Source organism: Rattus norvegicus, chromosome 9 (genome assembly GCF_036323735.1).
Source record: "Rattus norvegicus strain BN/NHsdMcwi chromosome 9, GRCr8, whole genome shotgun sequence".
In the NCBI taxonomy this organism is placed as follows: domain Eukaryota; kingdom Metazoa; phylum Chordata; class Mammalia; order Rodentia; family Muridae; genus Rattus; species Rattus norvegicus.
This window is the reverse complement of record NC_086027.1, coordinates 5,991,372-6,012,998: the sequence shown is the minus strand read 5'-3', so window position 1 is coordinate 6,012,998 and position 21,627 is coordinate 5,991,372. Positions and strand designations below refer to the sequence as shown.

The 21,627-nt window shown below is 39.7% G+C and overlaps 1 protein-coding gene across 1 annotated transcript in view; it reads right to left on the bottom strand.

The window, feature by feature from the left end:
- Positions 1-21,627, bottom strand: part of Kcnh8 (potassium voltage-gated channel subfamily H member 8) — a 439,763-nt gene that overhangs the window by 169,447 nt on the left and 248,689 nt on the right. Inside the window, 1 exon segment of the mRNA NM_145095.2 lies at positions 20,314-20,554. Coding sequence (NP_659563.1) covers positions 20,314-20,554 — 241 coding nt within the window.

Sequence of the window (21,627 nt, the reverse complement as noted above, 5' to 3'; positions counted from 1 at the left end):
TTTTTTAATCGTAATTTTTATGATTAAATCAAACCATCCAATAAAGATCCTTGCTGGTTAATTTAAAAACCTTTTAGCTCTGTGGTGACCATCAGGTCTGGTTGAGTTGCAGCTACCAGCTGTTCTTGATCATATGAATGTCCAGAAGTTTCTCTTCCGGAGCTGTCATCCATGTCTACACTGATTGAACATCTGAATGATTAACATGCTAGTTTGCCCTGAAAAAAAGCAAGCCAGAGAAAACCACCACTCTGGTGCCAGGGGGACTGTATGGGGAGCTATCCTGAAACAACCACCAATCCAGTGTCACACAGGCCTGAAGGGGCTCAGAGCATGGGGAGTATAGTAGGTTTGCCTGATGTTTGAATTTTGATGTTAATTCTGTTTTATGTTTTGTTTTGTTTTGTTTTGTGTTTTTGAAAGGGATTGCCTCCAACTAGCAGTCCATCACATACTCAGGTGATGTCATGTGAACTATCTCCTCGTTTTACTGGTCAAAAAAGGCCTGTGATTGGGTAGTAGAGGGGAAAGTTGGGACCAGGGATTCCAGAGTGGGGGCAGGTAGAGAAAAGGAGGAGAATGAGCAAGGATGGAGAAAGAGGATGAGGAAGCCTTGATGGACCATGTGGCCAGGGGAAACTTCAAGTAACAAGGGGTCTTATAGCTGAAGAATAAGTTAGTATTGTGCTAGATCTGCCCAATCTAGGCATATAACTTATAATTATTATAACTGGATTGTGTGTTTTATTAAGATTGGAAATTCCAGCATGCTTCCTGCCGTGAAGATAATGGACTAAACTTCTGAAACTGTAAGCCATCCCCAATTAAATTTTATCTTTATAAGAGTTGCCTTGGTCATGGTATCTGTTAACAGCAGTAAAACCCTAAGGCAAAGTGCCTACATAAACAAAACAATCTCATCCATGTCTGAGAGAAATCTAGCCTGTATTCATGTGATGGGGAAGGAGAGGGCTGAAGCCTTCACAGATGATACCAGATGATACTTTGACAACAAGGGAGGTGTGATTAGGTAAACAGGAATTAAGGGGTTGTCTCTTATGGTTTCCTAGGAGTTGACAACAAAGTCTATGCGATCAGGGGGATAAATGGTATAGCTGGAGAAATGCAAGTGGTCCAGCTGGCTGGAGCCATAGGAAGGAATAGCCAAGTGATAATAGGTAAAGAATAGAAGTACAGAGGGCATCCTACACTGTGATAAGGAATTCCTACATCCACTCACCTGTGCGATGTCTTCAGAGTCTCTAGCAAATATTTTAAAAGCTTGAACAATATATGCTGACTTATTTCTAGGCCCATAGATGGAGCAAAGAGCAAGCTGGTATAAACATTTTAATATTTAGCAAAATAAACTTTAAACCAAAACTAATCATGATAGGGAAAGACATAACACACAGAATAGTCATCAAATGAAAAGTCCATAAAATTACATATACATTCTTAACATCTATATAATCAAACACAAAGACACCCAAGTTTGTAAAAGAAGCACTATTACAGCTTAAGTCACCTACTGATCCTATACACTGATAGCAGAAAACTTTAATACCTCACTCTCACCAATAGACAGGTCATCCAGACAAAATCTAAACAAGAGAAATGCTGGAGCTAACAGACATTATAAATCAAATGGACCCAACATATTTATAGAATATTTCACCCAAACACAAAAGAAATATACCTTCTTCTCAGCACCTCATGGAACTTTATCCAAAGTGGTCCACATACTCAGATACAAAGAAAGTCACAATAAATACAAATAATATCTTGCATCTGATTGGACCAACGCAGACTAAAGTTAGCTATCAACAACAGGAAGAACAGAAAGCTTACAAACACATGGAAACTAAACTATTGAATGAAAAATGTATTAAGACAAATGAAGAAATCAAACACTTTCTACAACTGAATGAAAATGAATGTACAACATATACACACTTCTGAGACACAATGAAAGTGGGGCTAAGAGGCAAGTTCATACCCACAAGTGTTCTATAGTTTGAATGTAATTGGCTCCCATAGACTCATAAGAGATGGCATTATTAGAAAATGTGGCCTTGGTGTGGCCTTGGTGGAGTAGATGTGGTCTTGGAGGAAGTGTGTTACTCTGGAAGCGGGCTAGAGATTTCATATATACTCAAGCCACACCTAGTGGTACACTTTCATTCTGCTGCCTGCAAATCAAGTTATAGAAATCTCAGTTCCCCCAGTACCATGTCTCCCTGCACATTGTCATGCTTCCTGCCGTGAAGATAATGGACTAAACTTCTGAAACTGTAAGCCATCCCCAATTAAATTTTGTCTTTATAAGAGTTGCCTTGGTCATGGTATCTGTTAACAGCAGTAAAACCCTAAGGCAAAGTGCCTACATAAACAAAAACAAAAGGTATAGATTGTTGTCTTCATGTAGGTGAGGGCAGGCATAAGAGAAGGCCTATGATTGGGCAGTGAAAAAGTAAGGCAGGAACAGGGCTTTTGTAAGGCAGGAGACAGGAAAAAAGAGAAAAACCAAGATAGAGGCAGAAAAGGATGATCCAGTTCTGTGTGGCCTTAAATGACCACTAGTAGTTATGAATATTTCATAAAGATTGGATTTTTATAGGACAATCTGTCTTATCTAGGTGGGCAGTTTATATCATCATCAATTGGTCGTGAGTTTATTGTGCAGATGTTTTGTAGAGTTTGAGTTAACTGATGTAAATCTGATTGCTAAATTACAAGCTTAATGAGTTTTTATTTTAATGAGTTACTGGGAGTTATGACTATAATCATTGAGGATGGATGCTGGGAATGTGAGCAGAGTCTGAGTTAGAGAACTGTGAGGTAGGCAGACTCTGTATGGAACTGGCGTGGTGGCAACTGCCTTGGGACCTAGATGATGGAGTTGCAAGAAGGAGGCTGCTGCTGCTTGGCTCAGATAGTAGCTGTGGGATGGAGATTGGGAGCTTAGTGGGTGAGATGCTTTGCTGACTGAGATGAAAATACCCCATCGATGCCATGTGGCCTACTGGTGCTGGCTATAGTGCAAGATAGTAGGATTATTTTTTACTAATATTTACCACAACAAAAAGGATTTTTATACTAGCAATTTAATAGCACACCTGAAAGCTCTAGAATTAAAAGAAGTCATACCCAAAAAGAGTGGATGGCAAGAAATAATAAAACTCAGTGTTGAGATTAATAAAAATAGAAACAAAGAATCAATGAAATAAAGATATGATTCTTTAAGAAAATCAACAAGATGGACAAACATCTATCCAAACTAACTAATTTACTCGATAGTTACTGTTTCTCAAAGTTAAATCAAGATCAGATAAGAAAGTTAAACCAATCTATAACTCCCATAACCTCTAGTGAGATAGAAGTAGAAATTAAAAGTCACTCCCCCCAAAAAACCCCCACAGGGCCTAAAGAGGTCTGAATTAGGGCCCATGCATGTATACGTATGTATGTATGTATGTATGTATGTATGTATGTATGTATGTACATATGTATGTGTGTATGTATGTATGTACCCCTGAGGATGTGAATCGTGGGTCTCTGCTTCTTGTGCCTTCTCTTGGGGTTCTTTTTCTTCTATTGGGTAGATGTTTCCAACTTTTACATGATTGTTTTTGTTTTATCTTGTTATTTTTTATTTTGTTAAAAATGGCTGTATGACTGTATCCCTCAGAATTGTTACATGGGAGATAGGCAATAAAATTTACCTTGCATTCTTCAAAATAAAATAAAACCTCTTGGGTGATTGGGAGAGATGAGGTTACTTTAGTGGCAACTGCTAACTACATAGGTTGTAACGAGAAATATAAATCATCTGAATAATGCCATTTCTACTCAGAGAGGAGCAAGAAGAGAGAACAACTTAGCAGTGTAATAGTGAAGTGCACAAACCATCTCACTCCTCCAAGATGCCTCTCAATCAAGAAGTCACACATTTCTGCCAGGTTATTAAACTTAGTAACATTCTTCATGCTCTTGCCTGTTTCAGAACAAGCAGGAGTACTTCATATTTTATAAACTCACGTCCCTTCACATTCACAGTTCCAGGTTCATCAGGGGTGAACACTCCTGGGATGAACACTGCTGGGGTGAGCTCTGATGAGGTTAGCACTGCTGGGGTAAGAACTCTGGGGTGAGCACCGCTGGGGTGAGCACCGCTGGGGTGAGCACTGCTGGGGTGAGCATGCTGGGCTGAGCACTGCTGGGGAATGTTGAACATGTCACAGGTGCTTCAATCCAGGCATTTACATGTGTTGTGAAGTAAACTTTGTGCCTGTCACACAAATACAACTCTGGACATAAATAAGAATGATACAAAAAGGTGGATATTATTTTCTCTAAGTGAGTCTTAGTTGAAGTCACTTTAAAATACCGGTAAAAAGATACTGAGAGAAGCAATGGCACCAAGCATTTCTCAATATGACCATTACTAAAATAAATATTATCATGGACAAATTACATTTCAAGTAGAGCTTTATCGACCAATAAACACGACTAAGAATAGTTTGATCTAAAACAGTTACAAATATATTAAATGTATTTCTATGAATGAATACTTAAAACTAATATTTTTGTCCAATAATTTTGTTCCGTATCTTGTGAAAAAAGCACTCTAAATTGAGAAGACATGAAGCTGCTTTTCCCTTTGCATAGTCTTATCCAAACAATCATACAGCTGATTATTTCATTTCCTTGCTGCTTTTATTTATATATCAAATACTCAATTAACACTTTCCCTAGCCATTCCTCAAAATCACAGCCTATTCTTTCTTCATTCTTTGCCTTATTGTTTTTATATCAAATTACCACTATCTGGCATAGTGTATGTTTGTTTTGCTTCCTGATTGTTCACTATTAGGGGATAAATTCTGGAAAGTCAAGGGTCTTGTCTGTTTACACTCTCTTTCAGGTTGTATCCAATACTGTGTTTGGAAAATAACAAGCATTTAATAGAGATGTATTTAGTCAGTAAATAAATATGTCTTTAGAGAATATATTGTTATTATATTTATTTTTCTTATTTGAGTGGCAAAGTCATCTTAGATTTGTGAAATTAAGATACAGTTAAATAAACAATTATACATGATACAATACTATACAGCTATAAGAGGTGTTTATAAATGTTCATAAAATAAGGAAATGTTCATATTATAATGTTAGAAGAAAACAGTTCTTAATTGAGCATATAGCATGGTCACAACTAAATTAAATGAATTAGAGAAAGAAACCAACCAAAAGGCAGAGCAGGGAATCACTGCTGTTTGGAAAGGATATGACTAAGGACCATTTGCTTATTTTGCTTTACTGTTTCTATGTTAAAATTTATAGAACTGGAATAATTGTTAGCATTCTGTCTAAGCTCCACCTCACAATTACCTGGCAATAGCCAAGTATGCCTGACACTATAAAAGGGGCTGCTTGCCCCCTCCTCACACTCTTGCTCTCTTGTTCTAATTTGCTCTTGCCTTCCCTCATGGCTGGTCTCTACTCTATTTCTCTCTCTCTCTCTCTCTCTCTCTCTCTCTCTCTCTCTCTGTCTCTCTCTCTCTCTCTCTCTCTCTCTGCCTCTGCCTCCCTCTTAACTCCCCTCCTCATGCTATACCTTGTGGCTGGTCTCTGGGGGGAAGGGATGTCTTAGCATGGGCCCACAGAAGCATACGCTTCCCCCACACCTCCACAGAACATATCCTCACTTTCTTTATCTTTTTTATAAACACATCATATGGCATGAAGGTTTGCATCCTCCTGCTATCTATGCAGATCCAAAGCTCACTAGCCTAAACTTCGGAGAACCAGTAAGCTCCCTCCCCACACTGGTCAGAGTAAAAGTCTGCATGGTCCCAGGAGAGAGTTCTTGAGCTCGGAGCTACCCCTGTGTCCTTGAGAATGGAGACATTCAGTCTTTTCACTGACCTTCTTTCGAGGACATTTTCCCTCCCCAGACCTCCATAGAGCATATCCCCCTCTCTTTATCTTTTGATTCAACACATCAATAATGTATGATCAATTTAAATCATTCAAAGCACTATACTATCCTTGTGTGTGCTGGTGAAATCTTATAATTTCATCATTCTGGAGGGAGAGACTCCTGGGTTGGAGACAGACCTGGGCACAAAATGAAGTCTTCTCTCAAAATAAGACAAAACCAAACCAACACCTAAGGATGCAACTCAGCAGAAGAGGATTTTTTTTAACATCAGCAAAGACTCCAAATTAGATTTTTAATACTGAAGAAAAAGTTTGATTGAGAATACTGTTACTGAGTATAATTTTGTTCACCGCAAAGAATGCTGGGAATGATATCAAAAGTTCATGGGTTAACTAATAGAAACTAAGGCTAATAAAATACATTTGTGGACAAGCATGAACCACTTACATATTGGCCAAGAAAAATATTAATTGCTAAGTTTAGATCCATTAAAAAAAAACCCACTGCCTTGCAGTTTCATTTGGTTAAGGATCCCACGCGGGCTGCAAACATTGCTGGCTCACGCACAATAACACTCCATCTTCCCATAGAAAGTTCTGGAAAGGTTAAGGAGGTAATACTTGAACAGTGTGTTTGAAAAATACTCTGTTTGTAGAAGTGCTTAAATAGGCATTTTTAAGGTAATTTATTTGGCAGCTTTAAAGAAAAAAATACAACTATGGAAGTAGTGTTTTTCTTTTTGATGTCATTTTTCCTCCAGGAATCTTGACACAGACCCTTTCCTGTGTTGAAATAGAGCACTGTGTTACACTTCAATGGGAGTCTGACATGGTGAGATAGTTTTTTATCAAGGTTTTTTCCTGGTTTCAGAAGAAAATAGCTCTTTAGTAGCAAAGTGGTCATTGGTGCTGGCCAGGAATTAAAGCATAATAAGCACAATTCATTCATATATCAACATTCAAGATGCACAATCTTGGAATATGTCACTGTTGATATTCTCAGAGTTGATTTATAAATAGCCACACGAAGGGTTTGGAGAGATGGCTCAGTGGTTAAACGCACTGACCGCTCTTCCAGAGGTCCTGAGTTCAATTCCCAGCAACCACATGATGGCTCACAACCATCTGTAATGGGATCTGATGCCCTCTTATGGTGTCTCTGAAGACAGCTACAGTGTTCTCACATATATAAAATAAATAAATAAATAAATAAATAAATAAATAAATAAATAAATAAATAAAAACTTTAATAAATAGCCACTCGAAGTCAAAAGTAAATGGTAGGCCTTGATTATGAACACCACTCTGAGTTGGTGAAAGGCTATTACTTAAGACAAGTTCACTCTGGAAGGACATATGTAATTCTGCAGAGGGTCTCTAAGGCCTGCTTAGGGTTGGAGAGTGAATACTGGAGAGTATGTGGATATAGGCCTTGTTACTCCACTGTCTGAACATTGGAGTAAAATAGGTAGTGAGACAGGCTAGGCTAACTCCATGACAGGTTTCAAATTGGCAGTTCAGGGAACTAGGTTTAAATCTCTGTTTACAAGAACTGGGCAACCCAGGCAAGCCCAGCCAAGTCAGTTGCTAAAAAACAAACAAACACCAAACAAAAAACAAAAACAAACAAAGAACACCCCCCACCCCCCACCCCCCACCCCCCACCCCCCACCCCCGTTTCAGGCAGCTAGTCAGAAACTGGCCTGCCAGGGGAAGCCACCCCTTAGCAACAATTTCTAGACTTCACCCGCAACACTTTTCAGGCCCCCACATCCCAGCAATAGTTCTAGAATGTCCCTAGAGATAGAGCCAATAGATTAAGATAGAAGTCACCAACTCCTCTCCAGAATTCCCCTAATGTGTTTCAAATCAGGACTGAAAGGTCACTGGAGTGTCTCCATCTTGTTGACAGGAGACCCCAGCATGCCGGACTTTTGCAGAATAAAAAACTCTTTGCTTTTGCGTACTATTTGAGTCTGGGATATATTTCTTCAGCAGATCATGGTTACCCTTACAGTAAAAAAATGTAGGGAGTGTAGAAGGAATGAATGGATTGAAGGACAGAAGAGGCCAGAGGTTCCCAAATGATAAAAGATAATTAATTTTAGGCAATCAATTCTTCTAACTATCCTGTTCTGTGATCCTCTTAATGGTGAAAGATCTCCAGAAGGCAATTGTATTCCTGAAGACTGTGAGATGGTTTCACCCTGTTGCTCCTTAAACTAAAATTCTCCCATTGATTCGAATGCGTGCTGAAGTCATTTAAGGTAAAACCGAATGTCTTTATTACCATGAATTTTTTCCTTTTTATTAGTGGGTTCTAAGTCATCATCATTAATGTTAGTTCTTTAACTAAAGGGAAAAGAATGTACGTATCTTTGTATATGTCAGTCAAATCACTGTATGCAATACAGTAACACTAGAATACTGTTATTGGGGTTATTGGATGCAAGGCAGCCTCCTTGAGGTGCACCACATCCAAAGGAAGTTTGTCTGCACTTAGCCACGAGACAGTGGAACTTTAGGGACCTTGTTCTCTCTTTTCACAAAGAATACTGAGTAGATTCTGTATTAGTAAATGAGACCGCAGGTATACTGCGCCTGAAAATTGTGAGGTCGGAAATGCCCATTGTTCTCAGGCTCAGTGTTACCTGCTATACTCAACATGCACAAATGAGCTCGAGTTCTTCTTTTTTCTTTTTTTGAAAATGCTGTTATTAAAAGGAACAGAAGATATGGGATTAATAACATTGATGAGTTCAGACAAGTCACTCCAATCTGGCATGCTGTTTTTAGCAGAAGGCACAAAGGACAAAATAAATACAGAAGAAGTCCTATGTTTTTCCTTTTTTTCCTATCAGTAAATCCTAAAATTCCTCATCAGAAGGTGCCTTTACCTTCCCTGTCTTAAGAACATTTTTTTTAAACACTGAAAACAGGGTGGACACTGAAATGGAACTGCACATATTAAAATGTTTCTTATCCTCTTCTATATCTACAGTACCTTTCCTAGACACATGACCAAAGTTACCGTCCCTGACCCAAGGCCTCTTTGTTGTCATTGCTTTATTACTATTTATTATTCTTTGTTTAAAATGTATGTGAGGCTGGGGGATACCTCTGTCACTATGCAGGCACAAGGACCTGAGCTATCGTACACATCTGAAGCTGCTCATGGTGGTGTGTGTTTGTTGATCCTAGTGCTAGGGGCCAAGCAGGTCCTCTCTAGAGCTTTCTGGCCAGATGGTCTAACCAGACAATAAAATCCAAGCTTAGGGAGATGTCATGTTTCAGACAATGAAGTGAATGGCAACTGAAGAAACCATTAGTGTTGACCTCTGGCCCGCACATCCACAGGCTCCACTGAGAGCTCTGCAAACACACATGAGAACATGCACACACAGGTAAAATAGGTGAAGAAATAAGCTTTGGGCCTATCCAAAAGGGCTCCCTTTGTCTCTTCCTTGTCTTTTCTGAGGACTCCTGTATATATAACCTAGAACAAAGCTTGCATGTGCCTTTCCTGTTCATCTGGTTTATGTTAATGCATGCATTTGTTAAAGTAGTGTTATTGGCCACTAAACAGTGACCTTCCCAGTATAACAGCACCAGAAATCCACACGACCTTGTCATTTTTTTCAAATGAAAGCTTTCAGTTTCTAGTCTGGCTTGAAAGTCGTGAACCAGCTGTGCATAAACTGCTTCTTTCTGCTCTAGCAACGGATAGGTTTGTGTTACTTACAGTAAGAAGGTTATAATAAAAATTAGGCGTTATAAAAAGCAGACTATAAGAGAACAAAACATGGGATATTTTAAGTGAATAGAAATATTGGTTAATAAAAATATTAACAAAAATAAGAATAAAAGTAATCAGATACAATAAATACAGGGATCTGGGTTCAAGGAAATACTGTTATGCTAAACTTGTTGAAATCTTTGTCATAAAGTTTTGTGATTAAATTGACATTAATATCATGGTCCTGATAGCTGAATTGAAAACACATTTCTAGCTGCTCCTTGCGCTTCTGTGATACAACCCTACTACTGAGACTTCAGTGAATTAAAACTTCTTCAATCACCGTGAGAAGCAAATTTAACGTATGAGCAGGGGGAACCGTGTGCTTTTCAAGCAAGTAGAGATGCCTAGGTTGCACTAATGCTCAAGGGTACCACTGGGCAAAGATGCTCATGTTTAGTCCTGGACAGGAGGCTCTCACAATGTGCAAGTGCCTTTCTCCCACCATATTAACTGCGTAAGTGAACTGTAGGATTTGTATTTTGTCACTTCTTCATCCCAGGTCTGGTGTTCATCTTGGACTGCTATCTCTACTTGAATTACCAACATGCCTCAATCTTTGTTGCCATGTACAACGTATCTGCTATTATGAATACTTAGTCATGCACTTTTTATTATCTGACCCCAAAAGAGGATCAAAAAATCTAGATTTACTTATTTTACGTTAGTGCAAGAATTAGACTCTTTCTATTCTTCAGTATAGTTATGCTACAAAGATTAAAATTTAAAATATTGAAGAAATACCACTAATGACTTATTTTACTCTGCTTCATATTATGATTAGAGTGTTGCAGTTTTTTTAAGGAAGACATTACATAATATACATTAAAAAAGCAGCACTTGGTGAGAAGCCATTGTTATGGACCACATATCATTTGAGGGAGGTGTGAAGAAGGGCTTAAGTGTAAAAAACACATTCAACTAGTCCAACTTGATGGCGCAATGTGAAAGTGTCAGTGTGGGACAATAAGCAAGGATTCCAGCACCCTGACACTGCAGTGAACTTTTGTTTACTCACAAACCTTTGGTTTGAGGAACTTTTGTACTAGACTCCTTTTCTCATTAGAGACACTGAGCACCATAGTCTGTGGTTGTTGATGGAAGCCTAGTTTCTCATATCATTTTGCTTCTAAATAGTAAGTCTCAGCAAAGCTTTAACATGTTTCCCCATATGCATCTGAAGGTGATTCTCCACTTACTCAAAGAGTTCTAAATGCTCGTTTCCAACCTCAGCAGATCTTTCTAGATTCTCTATGTAACCTACAGCATTAATTTCTAACTTTTCCTTCTTCACCCCCCCCTTTTTCCTCCCATTTTCCTTTCCCTTGTCCTGTGCAACTCAGATACAGTCTTGCCCTGTAGTCCAGGCTGATTTCAAAATCACAACTCCCCAAGTGAAGCCTCCTGGGTGTTGGGCATCACAGATCTATGACATAGTACTAGGCTTTCTCTTTTATTTGTTTCATTTTTGTCATTTTAAAAAACTGAGTAGCAATTGTATAATTGAAATCTAAATTTAAAATTTTTAATTTTAATAATTTCTTTTTTTTCAGCAGTATATTGCTCAAAATTAAGGCCACTACACTAAGGTGAGCAATATATTTTGTCACTGTTCTAAACACCCTACCTCTTTTTTTTCTCCATCTTCATTAAATTGCGTATTTCTTATTTACATTTCAATTGTTATTCCCTTTCCTGGTTTCCAGGCCAACAGCTCCCAACCCCTCCCCCTCCTTTTCTATATAGGTGATCCCCTCCCCATCCTGTCCCCATTACCAACCTCCCCTCAACAATCCCATTCACTGGAGGTTCAGTCTTGGCAGAACCAAGGGCTTCCCCTTCCACTGGTGCCCTTACTAGGCTATTCATTGCTACCTATGAGGTTGGAGCCCAGGGTCAATCCATGTATAGTCTTTGGGTAGTGGCTTAGTCCCTGGAAGCTCTGGTTGGTTGGCATTGTTGTTCATATGGGGTCTCAAGACCCTCCAAGCTCTTTCACTCCTTTCTCTGATTCCTTCAACGGGGGTCCCGTTCTCAGTGCAGTGGTTTGCTGCTGGCATTCGCCTATGTATTTGCTGTATTCTGGGTGTGTCTCTCAGGAGAGATCTACATCTAGTTCCTGTCAGCCTGTACTTCTTTGCTTCATCCATCTTATCTAGTTTGGTGACTGTATATGTATGGGCCACATGTGGGACAGGCTCTGAATAGGCGTTCCTTTAGCCTCTGTTCTAAACTTTGCCTCCCTATTCCCTCCCAAGGGTATTCTTGTTCCCCTTTTAAAGGAGTGAAGCATTCGCACTTTTGTCATCCTTCTTGAGTTTCATGTGTTCTGTGCATGTTCACTATGTTCATAGCAGCCTTATTTATAATAGCCAGAAGCTGGAAAGAACCCAGATGCCCTTCAACAGAGGAATGGATACAGAAAATGTGGTACATCTACACAATGGAATATTACTCAGCTATCAAAAACAATGACTTTATGAAATTCATAGGCAAATGTATGGAACTGGGAAATATCATCCTGAGTGAGATAACCCAATCACAGAAAACACACATGGTATGCACTCATTGATACAAATAAGTGTACCGATTTTTGTAAGCATTTTTCTTTTTTTTTTTTATTAACTTGAGTATTTCTTATATACATTTCGAGTGTTATTCCCTTTCCCGGTTTCTGGGCAAGCATCCCCCTAATCCCTCCCCCTCCCCTTTTTTATGGGTGTTCCCATCCCCATCCTCCTCCCATTGCTACCCTCCCCCCAACAATATAGTTCACTGGGGGTTCAGTCTTAGCAGGACCCATGGCTTCCCCTTCCACTGGTGCTCTTACTAGGATATTCATTGCTACCTATGAGGTCAGAGTCCAGGGTCAGTCCATGTATAGTCTTTAGGTAGTGGCTTAGTCCCTGGAAGCTCTGGTTGCTTGGCATTGTTGTACATATGGAGTCTCGAGCCCCTTCAAGCTCTTCCAGTTCTTTCTCTGATTCCTTCAACGAGGGTCCTATTCTCAGTTCAGTGGTTTGCTGCTGGCATTCGCCTCTGTATTTGCTGTATTCTGGCTGTGTCTCTCAGGAGCGATCTACATCCGGCTCCTGTCAGTCTGCACTTCTTTGCTTCATCCATCTTGTCTAATTGGGTGGCTGTATATGTATGGGCCACATGTGGGGCAGGCTCTGAATGGGTGTTCCTTCAGTCTCTGTTTTAATCTTTGCCTCTCTATTCCGTGCCAAGGGTATTCTTATTCCCCTTTTAAAGAAGGAGTGAAGCATTCACATTTTGATCGTCCGTCTTGAGTTTCATTTGTTCTAGGCATCTAGGGTAATTCAAGCATTTGGGCTAATAGCCACTTATCAATGAGTGCATAGCATGTGTGTTTTTCTGTGATTGGGTTACCTCACTCAGGATGATATTTTCCAGTTCAAACCATTTGCCTACGAATTTCATAAAGTCATTGTTTTTGATAGCTGAGTAATATTCTATTGTGTAGATGTACCACATTTTCTGTATCCATTCCTCTGTTGAAGGGCATCTGGGTTCTTTCCAGCTTCTGGCTATTATAAGTAAGGCTGCGATGAACATAGTGGAGCACGTGTCTTTTTTATATGTTGGGGCATCTTTTGGGTATATGCCCAAGAGAGGTATAGCTGAATCCTCAGGCAGTTCAATGTCCAATTTTCTGAGGAACCTCCAGACTGATTTCCAGAATGGTTGTACCAGTCTGCAATCCCACCAACAATGGAGGAGTGTTCCTCTTTCTCCACATCCTCGCCAGCATTTGCTGTCACCTGAGTTTTTGATCTTAGCCATTCTCACTGGTGTGAGGTGAAATCTCAGGGTTGTTTTCATTTGCATTTCCCTTATGACTAAAGATGTTGAACATTTCTTTAGGTATTTCTCAGCCATTCAGCATTCCTCAGCTGTGAATTGTTTGTTTAGCTCTGAACCCCATTTTTAATAGGGTTATTTGTCTCCCTGCGGTCTAACTTCTTGAGTTCTTTGTATATTTTGGATATAAGGCCTCTATCTGTTGTAGGATTGGTAAAGATCTTTTCCCAATCTGTTGGTTGCCGTTTTGTCCTAACCACAGTGTCCTTTGCCTTACAGAAACTTTGCAGTCTTATGAGATCCCATTTGTCGATTCTTGATCTTAGAGCATAAGCCATTGGTGTTTTGTTCAGGAAATTTTTTCCAGTGCCCATGTGTTCCAGATGCTTCCCTAGTTTTTCTTCTATTAGTTTGAGTGTATCTGGTTTGATGTGGAGGTCCTTGATCTACTTGGACTTAAGCTTTGTACAGGGTGATAAGCATGGATCGATCTGCATTCTTCTACATGTTGACCTCCAGTTGAACCAGCACCATTTGCTGAAAATGCTGTCTTTTTTCCATTGGATGGTTTTGGCTCCTTTGTCAAAAATCAAGTGCCCATAGGTGTGTGGGTTCATTTCTGGGTCTTCAATTCTATTCCATTGGTCTATCTGTCTGTCTCTGTACCAATACCATGCAGTTTTTATCACTATTGCTCTGTAATACTGCTTGAGTTCAGGGATAGTGATTCCCCCTGAAGTCCTTTTATTGTTGAGGATAGTTTTAGCTATCCTGGGTTTTTTGTTATTCCAGATGAATTTGCAAATTGTTCTGTCTAACTCTCTGAAGAATTGGATTGGTATTTTGATGGGGATTGCATTGAATCTGTAGATCGCTTTTGGTAAAATGGCCATTTTTACTATATTAATCCTGCCAATCCATGAGCATGGGAGATCTTTCCATCTTCTGAGGTCTTCTTCAATTTCTTTCTTCAGAGTCTTGAAGTTCTTATTGTACAGATCTTTTACTTGCTTGGTTAAAGTCACACCGAGTTACTTTATATTATTTTGGTCTATTATGAAGGGTGTCGTTTCCCTAATTTCTTTCTCGGCTTGTTTCTCTTTTGTGTAGAGGAAGGCTATTGATTTATTTGAGTTAATTTTATACCCAGCCACTTTGCTGAAATTGTTTATCAGTGTAAGCATTTTTCAAATAAACTTAGTCTGATGATGCCCTCTCATAACTTTTATATAAAGGCAGTGTGCTGGAAGGGGCCTGGCAGAGTCTGCCTGCATTATTTAATGATGAGTACTGGAGATGTAAACAATGCACATACTAGAATTCCTTTCTTTGTTTCTTCCTTCCCTCCTTTCTTTCTTCCTTCCCTCCTTTCTTTCTTTCTTTCTTCCTTTCTTTCTTTCTTTCTTTCTTTCTTTCTTTCTTTCTTTCTTTCTTTCTTTCTTTCTTTCTTTCTTTCCCTCCTTTTTATTTAGCCCACACTGGCCTGGAACTCACCATGTGAAACAGGCTTGCCTGGAATTCAAATCCACAGAGATCTACCTGCCTTTCCTCCTGAGGGTTGAGATTAAAGAAGTGTACCACCATTTTCAACCCTCACTATTCTTTTTAACTTAATAGAATTGCATGGAAGGACCCGTGAGATGACTTTGTGGGTGCCTGCTGCCATTCCAGATTCCCTAAGGTTGATTCCCAGGACTCTACAGATGCCCACATCTTATCGTGTGACCAAGTGTGCAGTACTATGCCTAGTTCATTTCACATTTGTTTACTCTGTACACACAAAACTCATTCACAACCCTTGGCTCCCATTATCTGAGTGGTTTGTTTGTGCTCTCTAACTAGCATATTTTAAAAATTCACTTTACTATTGCATTTTTAATGGACCCCATTAAATGTTTTCTCTTTTAATAAAATCACTCCTATATCTGACTTCCTGTTTTTCTTTCACCGATCCTCCCTTTTTTTATTCATTTTTCTTTGGATTCATTGTACTTGATATTTTTTTCTTCCTTGTTTTAGAATTATTACCCTGATGATAATATTCCAATTTTATTTTTTATAAAGCTACCTAATTTTTTAAACACACACAATTCATCCTAGACTTTTCTAACAGCACTCTGCAGGTTCCAGTTTCCTGCACATACTATGAGTGTTCCAAAATGTGACATATTGCTTATACTGCCTGGGTTCCTTTCATCTGCCCACCATGGTTTAAAACATCATCTTATAGCCACTTAAAAATACATAAAATAAACCAGTGCTTAATTACGTCACTTGCATTACTATCAGCACCTCCATTGTAACTTGATTTTATTTTTTGTTCCACTTGAACAATGTAAATTTTTTCATCTGGTTAATTTAATTAACTTCTTCATTCTGTTTTCATTATAAGCTTTCTTTTCTTGGATTTGCTTCTTTCTTTTGGATTATTTCTGTTTTTGGTAAAAACAAGTAACTCCCAACCATGCTAAACACACATAAACACACACACACACACACACACACACAAACACACACACACACACACACAAAACTCCCAACACACACACACACACACACACACACACACACAGAGGTGGGGAGAGAGAGAGAGAACTCCCCATCAATGTTCACACTTACACTCATACAACTCCCTACTGCCCTTGACACACATACACATTTAAAGATTCCTTCTAATGAGAACCTGTGAGTGACGAAATTGTGTGTTCCTCTTCTGGCAGGAGATAAAGTGAAGGAGAGGAATGGAAAGAAACAAAGATGGAAAAGAGACAAAGAAAAGATAGGGGAAGGGGGACTGAGGGAAGGAGGAGGGGGTGGGAGGACAGAGGGAGAAGAAGCTCACTTTTTCTAGTAAGTCAGTTACCACTCATCACCTTCCCTCTCCTACTAAGTGGAAGTCAGCCATGAAGGCTTAGGCTTAGGCATGGTGGTGCACATCTTTAATTCCAGGAGACAGAGGCAAGCAGATCTCCAAGTGCGAGGCCAGCCTGGGACATAGAAAGTTCCAAGTAAAGAAAGTTTGGGTCGGAGTGTGGTGGTGCGTACCTTTAGTTTGGGCTATACCTTCAGCTGAGGTCTACACAAGGACAATGGAAGAAGAAAGTCTTCCTCCTTCTCACCCGTTCGCACTAACTTGAAAGCACACCTGCGCTTACTTCTTCAGGATTCCAGCTTATACAGAAGAGCAGCTAAAACACCCAGCCTTGTGAGACTGAGCGACTACTAGGTTCTCGGACTTCTCATTCACAGCTGCCCATTGTTGGGTTAGTTTGACTGCAGGCTGTAAACCATTCCAATAATTTCCCTTCATATATAGAGACAGTCTATAAGTTCTAGGATTCTAGAGCACCCAGACTAATACAGGCTCTTTGGAATCTTTAGACTGGCTATGGAAAACAAAACATGCTGAGCCTGTTTGTATGAAACAATCTGTAATGTTCAAAGTATGGCTGGATTAAAATGTTTGGAAATAAAATCGCCATTGTATGGAAACCATCGTTTTTAAAAGGGCTACTGATTCAAATGCTACGGAAATTAAAATAAGCGACTGAGAAGCAATTTGTTGATTGAATGCAGTATTTCTTCATAGTAAGGTAGCAAGCCACAGAATTAAGTAACAGCAGGGTCAAGTCTCCAGGGCCACAGCAGGTGGTCTGAGAGGTTTAGTCAGTGAGTCTGTCTTCTGAAATGCTCCGCCCCTCTTTGTTCCTTTCTGCATAACAATGGATGGGAAAGGAGGGACCTAAGGTCCAACTCCAGAGATCCTCCTTCCACAAAGACAGGAATTTACAGTGAGTCTGTGCACTGTGAGTTAATGTGACTTACACAATAAGAGGGTAGCTAGAAGTTTTAAGTTGTCTTGACTAATTCCTTAGTCAGATACTTTTTTTTTTTGGCGAATCCACTTGGAAAAGGCATTTTTCAGACATGCCAAAGAGTATAGTAGATGGTCTGAAGAGGATGAGTTCTTAAGTAAAGTAATCCAGCCAGATGATTGTGAGTTAAAGTGAAATAGATTTCTTCAGCATAGGATTTCTGTGAGGATTTACAGTGCTGAATGTTGTTATGAATCCCCTAAAGAATTCTCTCATCTCCCATCTTTAATTTTGACTAGGAAACTTCTCTGCATGCGACATTTAATTATTCCCCATTTGACAAGTACATATGTGATCTAACACTGGAGCTAGTGCGAATAACAGAACATTTAAAAAGAAAATGATCTTCCAGACACAATGAAACCCGTCTTTCCCCAAACCCTCTGTAATGGACCCAGATGGACTGAAGCACAGTTCAGCTGTGAGGTTTGCAAACCTCTGGGGTGAATCTCCAATTCCATAGAAACAAAAATTTAGAGAGAAATGGTAAATTTTAAATAAGCATGGTCCATCATACCACCCAATATAATAAAAGCTAAGTAACACAAAGAGTCCTGGGTACTGGGAAAATGCAGTACTATAAGTAGAATATATTTACATTCATGGTGTTATCTTGTGTTATCATTGTTTGGCGTTGGATATAATGTTTCAATGTGTAGCCCCTTCGGGCCTTGAATTGGTGGGTGCTGCCACTACCTGCTCTTACTCCAAGCCTTGTAACTCACTCATAGCCCATCAGTTTTCATCACCGTTGTGAAAAGATGCACATAATCAAAGTTGGGGTTAATCAACATTAACAGGAGAAATCATACTCTACACCGTTCTTCAAATGCATTGGAAGCACACATGAACTTAAATCCATTTAAAGGAACAGGGTGGCAACAGTAGAGGACTACAAGCAAATTCCTATTGCCTGTGAAATTAAGTCAGTCAAGGGATTCCGGGAAGGGCCTCATCTTGCTGGCAGAGTCATGTCTCCACCCGTAAGGCAATCAATGGACAAACACAACTGGGTAAAAATAGCAGGAACTTAGTGGGGGTAGGCGCTGGCTCAACTTGCTCCCTGAGCAATGGAAACTACAGTAAGAGAGGATCCAGAAGATGAGAGGGCAGCATCAGAAGAAGAAACCAGACTCTGTCAGTCTTCCCCAGGAATGCATACCCCATACAAATAAACCTTCCCCAGCGTGTGAATCCTCATGGGTAAATAGGTCATCCTCTGCCTGAGAGGGCAAAGTGCCAACATAGATCCCTTACACATGAGTTTTCAAATATCAAATACCAGGAAGCCATGGTGAAGAAAATTCAGGAACTAGCCTTGCTTCAGTGAAGGAGCAGTAACTATCAATGTAAAAAAGGTGATGACCCATGTTCAACAGACACTTCAACCTGGTTCTTGATAAGACCTTGTAAACTAGGCTCAGATATGGAATAAAGACAAGACTCTTTCAGAACATTAACCTGGATATTGAGAATAGTTTTAGGATGATGACGTCATGGTTTGTCATGGGATCATAAGAGGAAAAAGCAGGAGATGAAACCAAATGGATTGGCGAATAGTCACACTCAGTTTGTCCGCAGCTTCACTGATGCAGACTGTCATGACGGAATCTGCTGTTCCGTCACGATCAAGCAGACCACATCATGCTTTTAACTTTCTCATGATGAATGTATTTAATTGAAAGAATGAAGTTGATTTTGTAGCTTTACTCAGTTACCCAACTAGACACTGTTGCCACCTAGTGGTCTAACACACCATAGCGACCACGTTGGGGGTGAAAGCTGGGGTCCTAACAGGCAGGGCTCATGGGTGCAGAGATAACTAACAGTGGGGTAGGATTCAGGGGGACAGCAGGCACACATGTCTAGAGCAAACACATACATTCAGTCACAGACCTCACTCCTACACCAGTCATAGATCCGCTCTAACACACACTTACAGACAGACTCTGGCCCCAGAGTAGTAAGAGCTTCACTGAGCAAACAAGTTACCATCATTGAAAAAGGGGTTTGGTCTACTTTACTTCTTTTTTAAAAAAGGTCAATTATGCCTTGATTCAGTTACTTGCTTAAGATATTTCCCTAACATTCTTTCGTGTCGTTCTTTATTACGATCATCAGTTAAAGACTCAGTATTTGTAGACAATGGTGGCTAATCAAATAGCATGGAGGTAATCTGAAGTTATAGAAAACTAGAATTTGGTCTAGATGAAAAAACAAGGAACAGGCTTCGTTCTTAAAGAAATGAAGATTTAGCAGACAGGAAGAAAAGAAGAAGGAAAAAACGTCTACACAATAAAGATATGTGTTGTCTGTCATCTGAAATTCTCAGGGTTCTAGAGATAAATACCAGAAGCAAACATCCCTCGGGGTCTCCTTAACTAGAATCAGATCCTGAATCTCTCAGTTATATAGTACCAATGCCCTATGCTTTCTTTGCCTCTCTAGGCAAGTCGTTTGCAGGGCCCCTTCTAAACACTTAAAGAATCACACTCCCAGGACATACTGGACCGCCATCAGAATTCCACTCTACTGATGGACTTTTGCTAAACTCATCTCTGACTTTGTGTAGTTAATATCTCTAAGGATGTCAGAATCCAACACAACAGACAAAAAGTCTTCCTTTGATCCATTTTCCAATAAACGAGTGAGGAAAAATGGACATCGGTTTAGGTGTTTCAGTGCAGGGACAGCAAGCAAACCAGAAGAAGCAAATTTCAGAAATTCAAGCATGTGACGCTCCAAAATTTGCATCAGAAGCTGAAAAACCTTCTTGCAAATAGATCTCTGCTTAAATTTTCCATAGAAAATTATGGAACATGCTCACTTCCCACATGCAGATCTCTGCGATGAGAAGCTGTGGGATCTTACCTATAATGAAGAGAATCTCCACAGCGATGTCACTGACCGTTGTGCTCCGAGTTGTGGACAGATCCTCATTGCCAATGAAGCACACGTTGTAAGGGACTGTCACAGCAACATAAAACGTTGCCAGCAAAATGAGCCAGTCCCAGCCAGCTTTAAAAGTGCTGAAGTGCAGCAGGATGAACTTGGACTTTTTTGCATCGGAAACCTTATACTCTGGAAACGCCGGTTTATCTACAAACACGTTCTGTGGATAAAGACACAAGAGGAGGAATAAAGAGATTTGCAGTTAGAAAAGGAGACTGAAGAGCTCTAAATGTACACTTGAGGAGCCTGGACTAGTCACACATTCAACATCAAGTACCGTACAAGTGATCTGTACAATGTAACATGAATTACTGCCCTGTGATTCTCAAGTGTGCTGCAGTCAACCACAGGGTTCTCTGTGATGCTAGTCCCAAAAGATTCCAAGTGAGGTGAAAATCTTGTCACATAGAAAAATTGCAGGCTACTGTAATACCATAACCTGTCTGTGATGCTACTGTACAGGTACTTACTGAATTTTAGTCATGTACACGAATACCATAGATAATTATGTATAGTATATAATATTGATAATAATAATAAACAACGGTTACTAGCTTATATGTGTATAATTTGCACATCTTACTATTATTTCAGAGAGTATTCCTATATATCTAAAAAGCTTACTGTTAGCATTTAGTATTATGCAGCTACAGACACATAAATCTTCTGGTGAATTCACTGCTGACTGGTACATTGAGTGAGTGACCAGAAAACCTATTGGTTTGTACACATAAGCACAGATGCTCAAGGAGGTCAAAAGAGTGTGTTGGATCTCTTGAAAATGGAGTTATGCGTATTTATAAGATACCTAACATGGATAATGACCAAGCTCAGTTCCTCTGTAGGAACAGTATGTGCTGAGTCATAGTAACCTCTGAGCCAGTCTAGACCTGCACTATTTATTAGCATTGTCACTATAGGGTTCCTACGACAAAGAAACTACCCTAATAGCAAACTTACAATGTCTCCTGCTTGTTACTGGACTAAAACTAAACAGTGATCTTTGTTATGTAGACAGTATCGGGCAGATTGTGTGTGTGTGTGTGTGTGTGTGTGTGTGTGTGTGTGTGTGTGTGTTGGGGGGGATCTAGACTTTGGTCATTAAAAACACTATTATCTCAAATGTTATTGAAAAGCATCCAGTTGCATGTATAATTCTATACATAGTATAACAACAAGGGCATGTGTATGCTCATTAGTGTGCGGTCTGTGCATGGTGGCTTTACCTAGAGC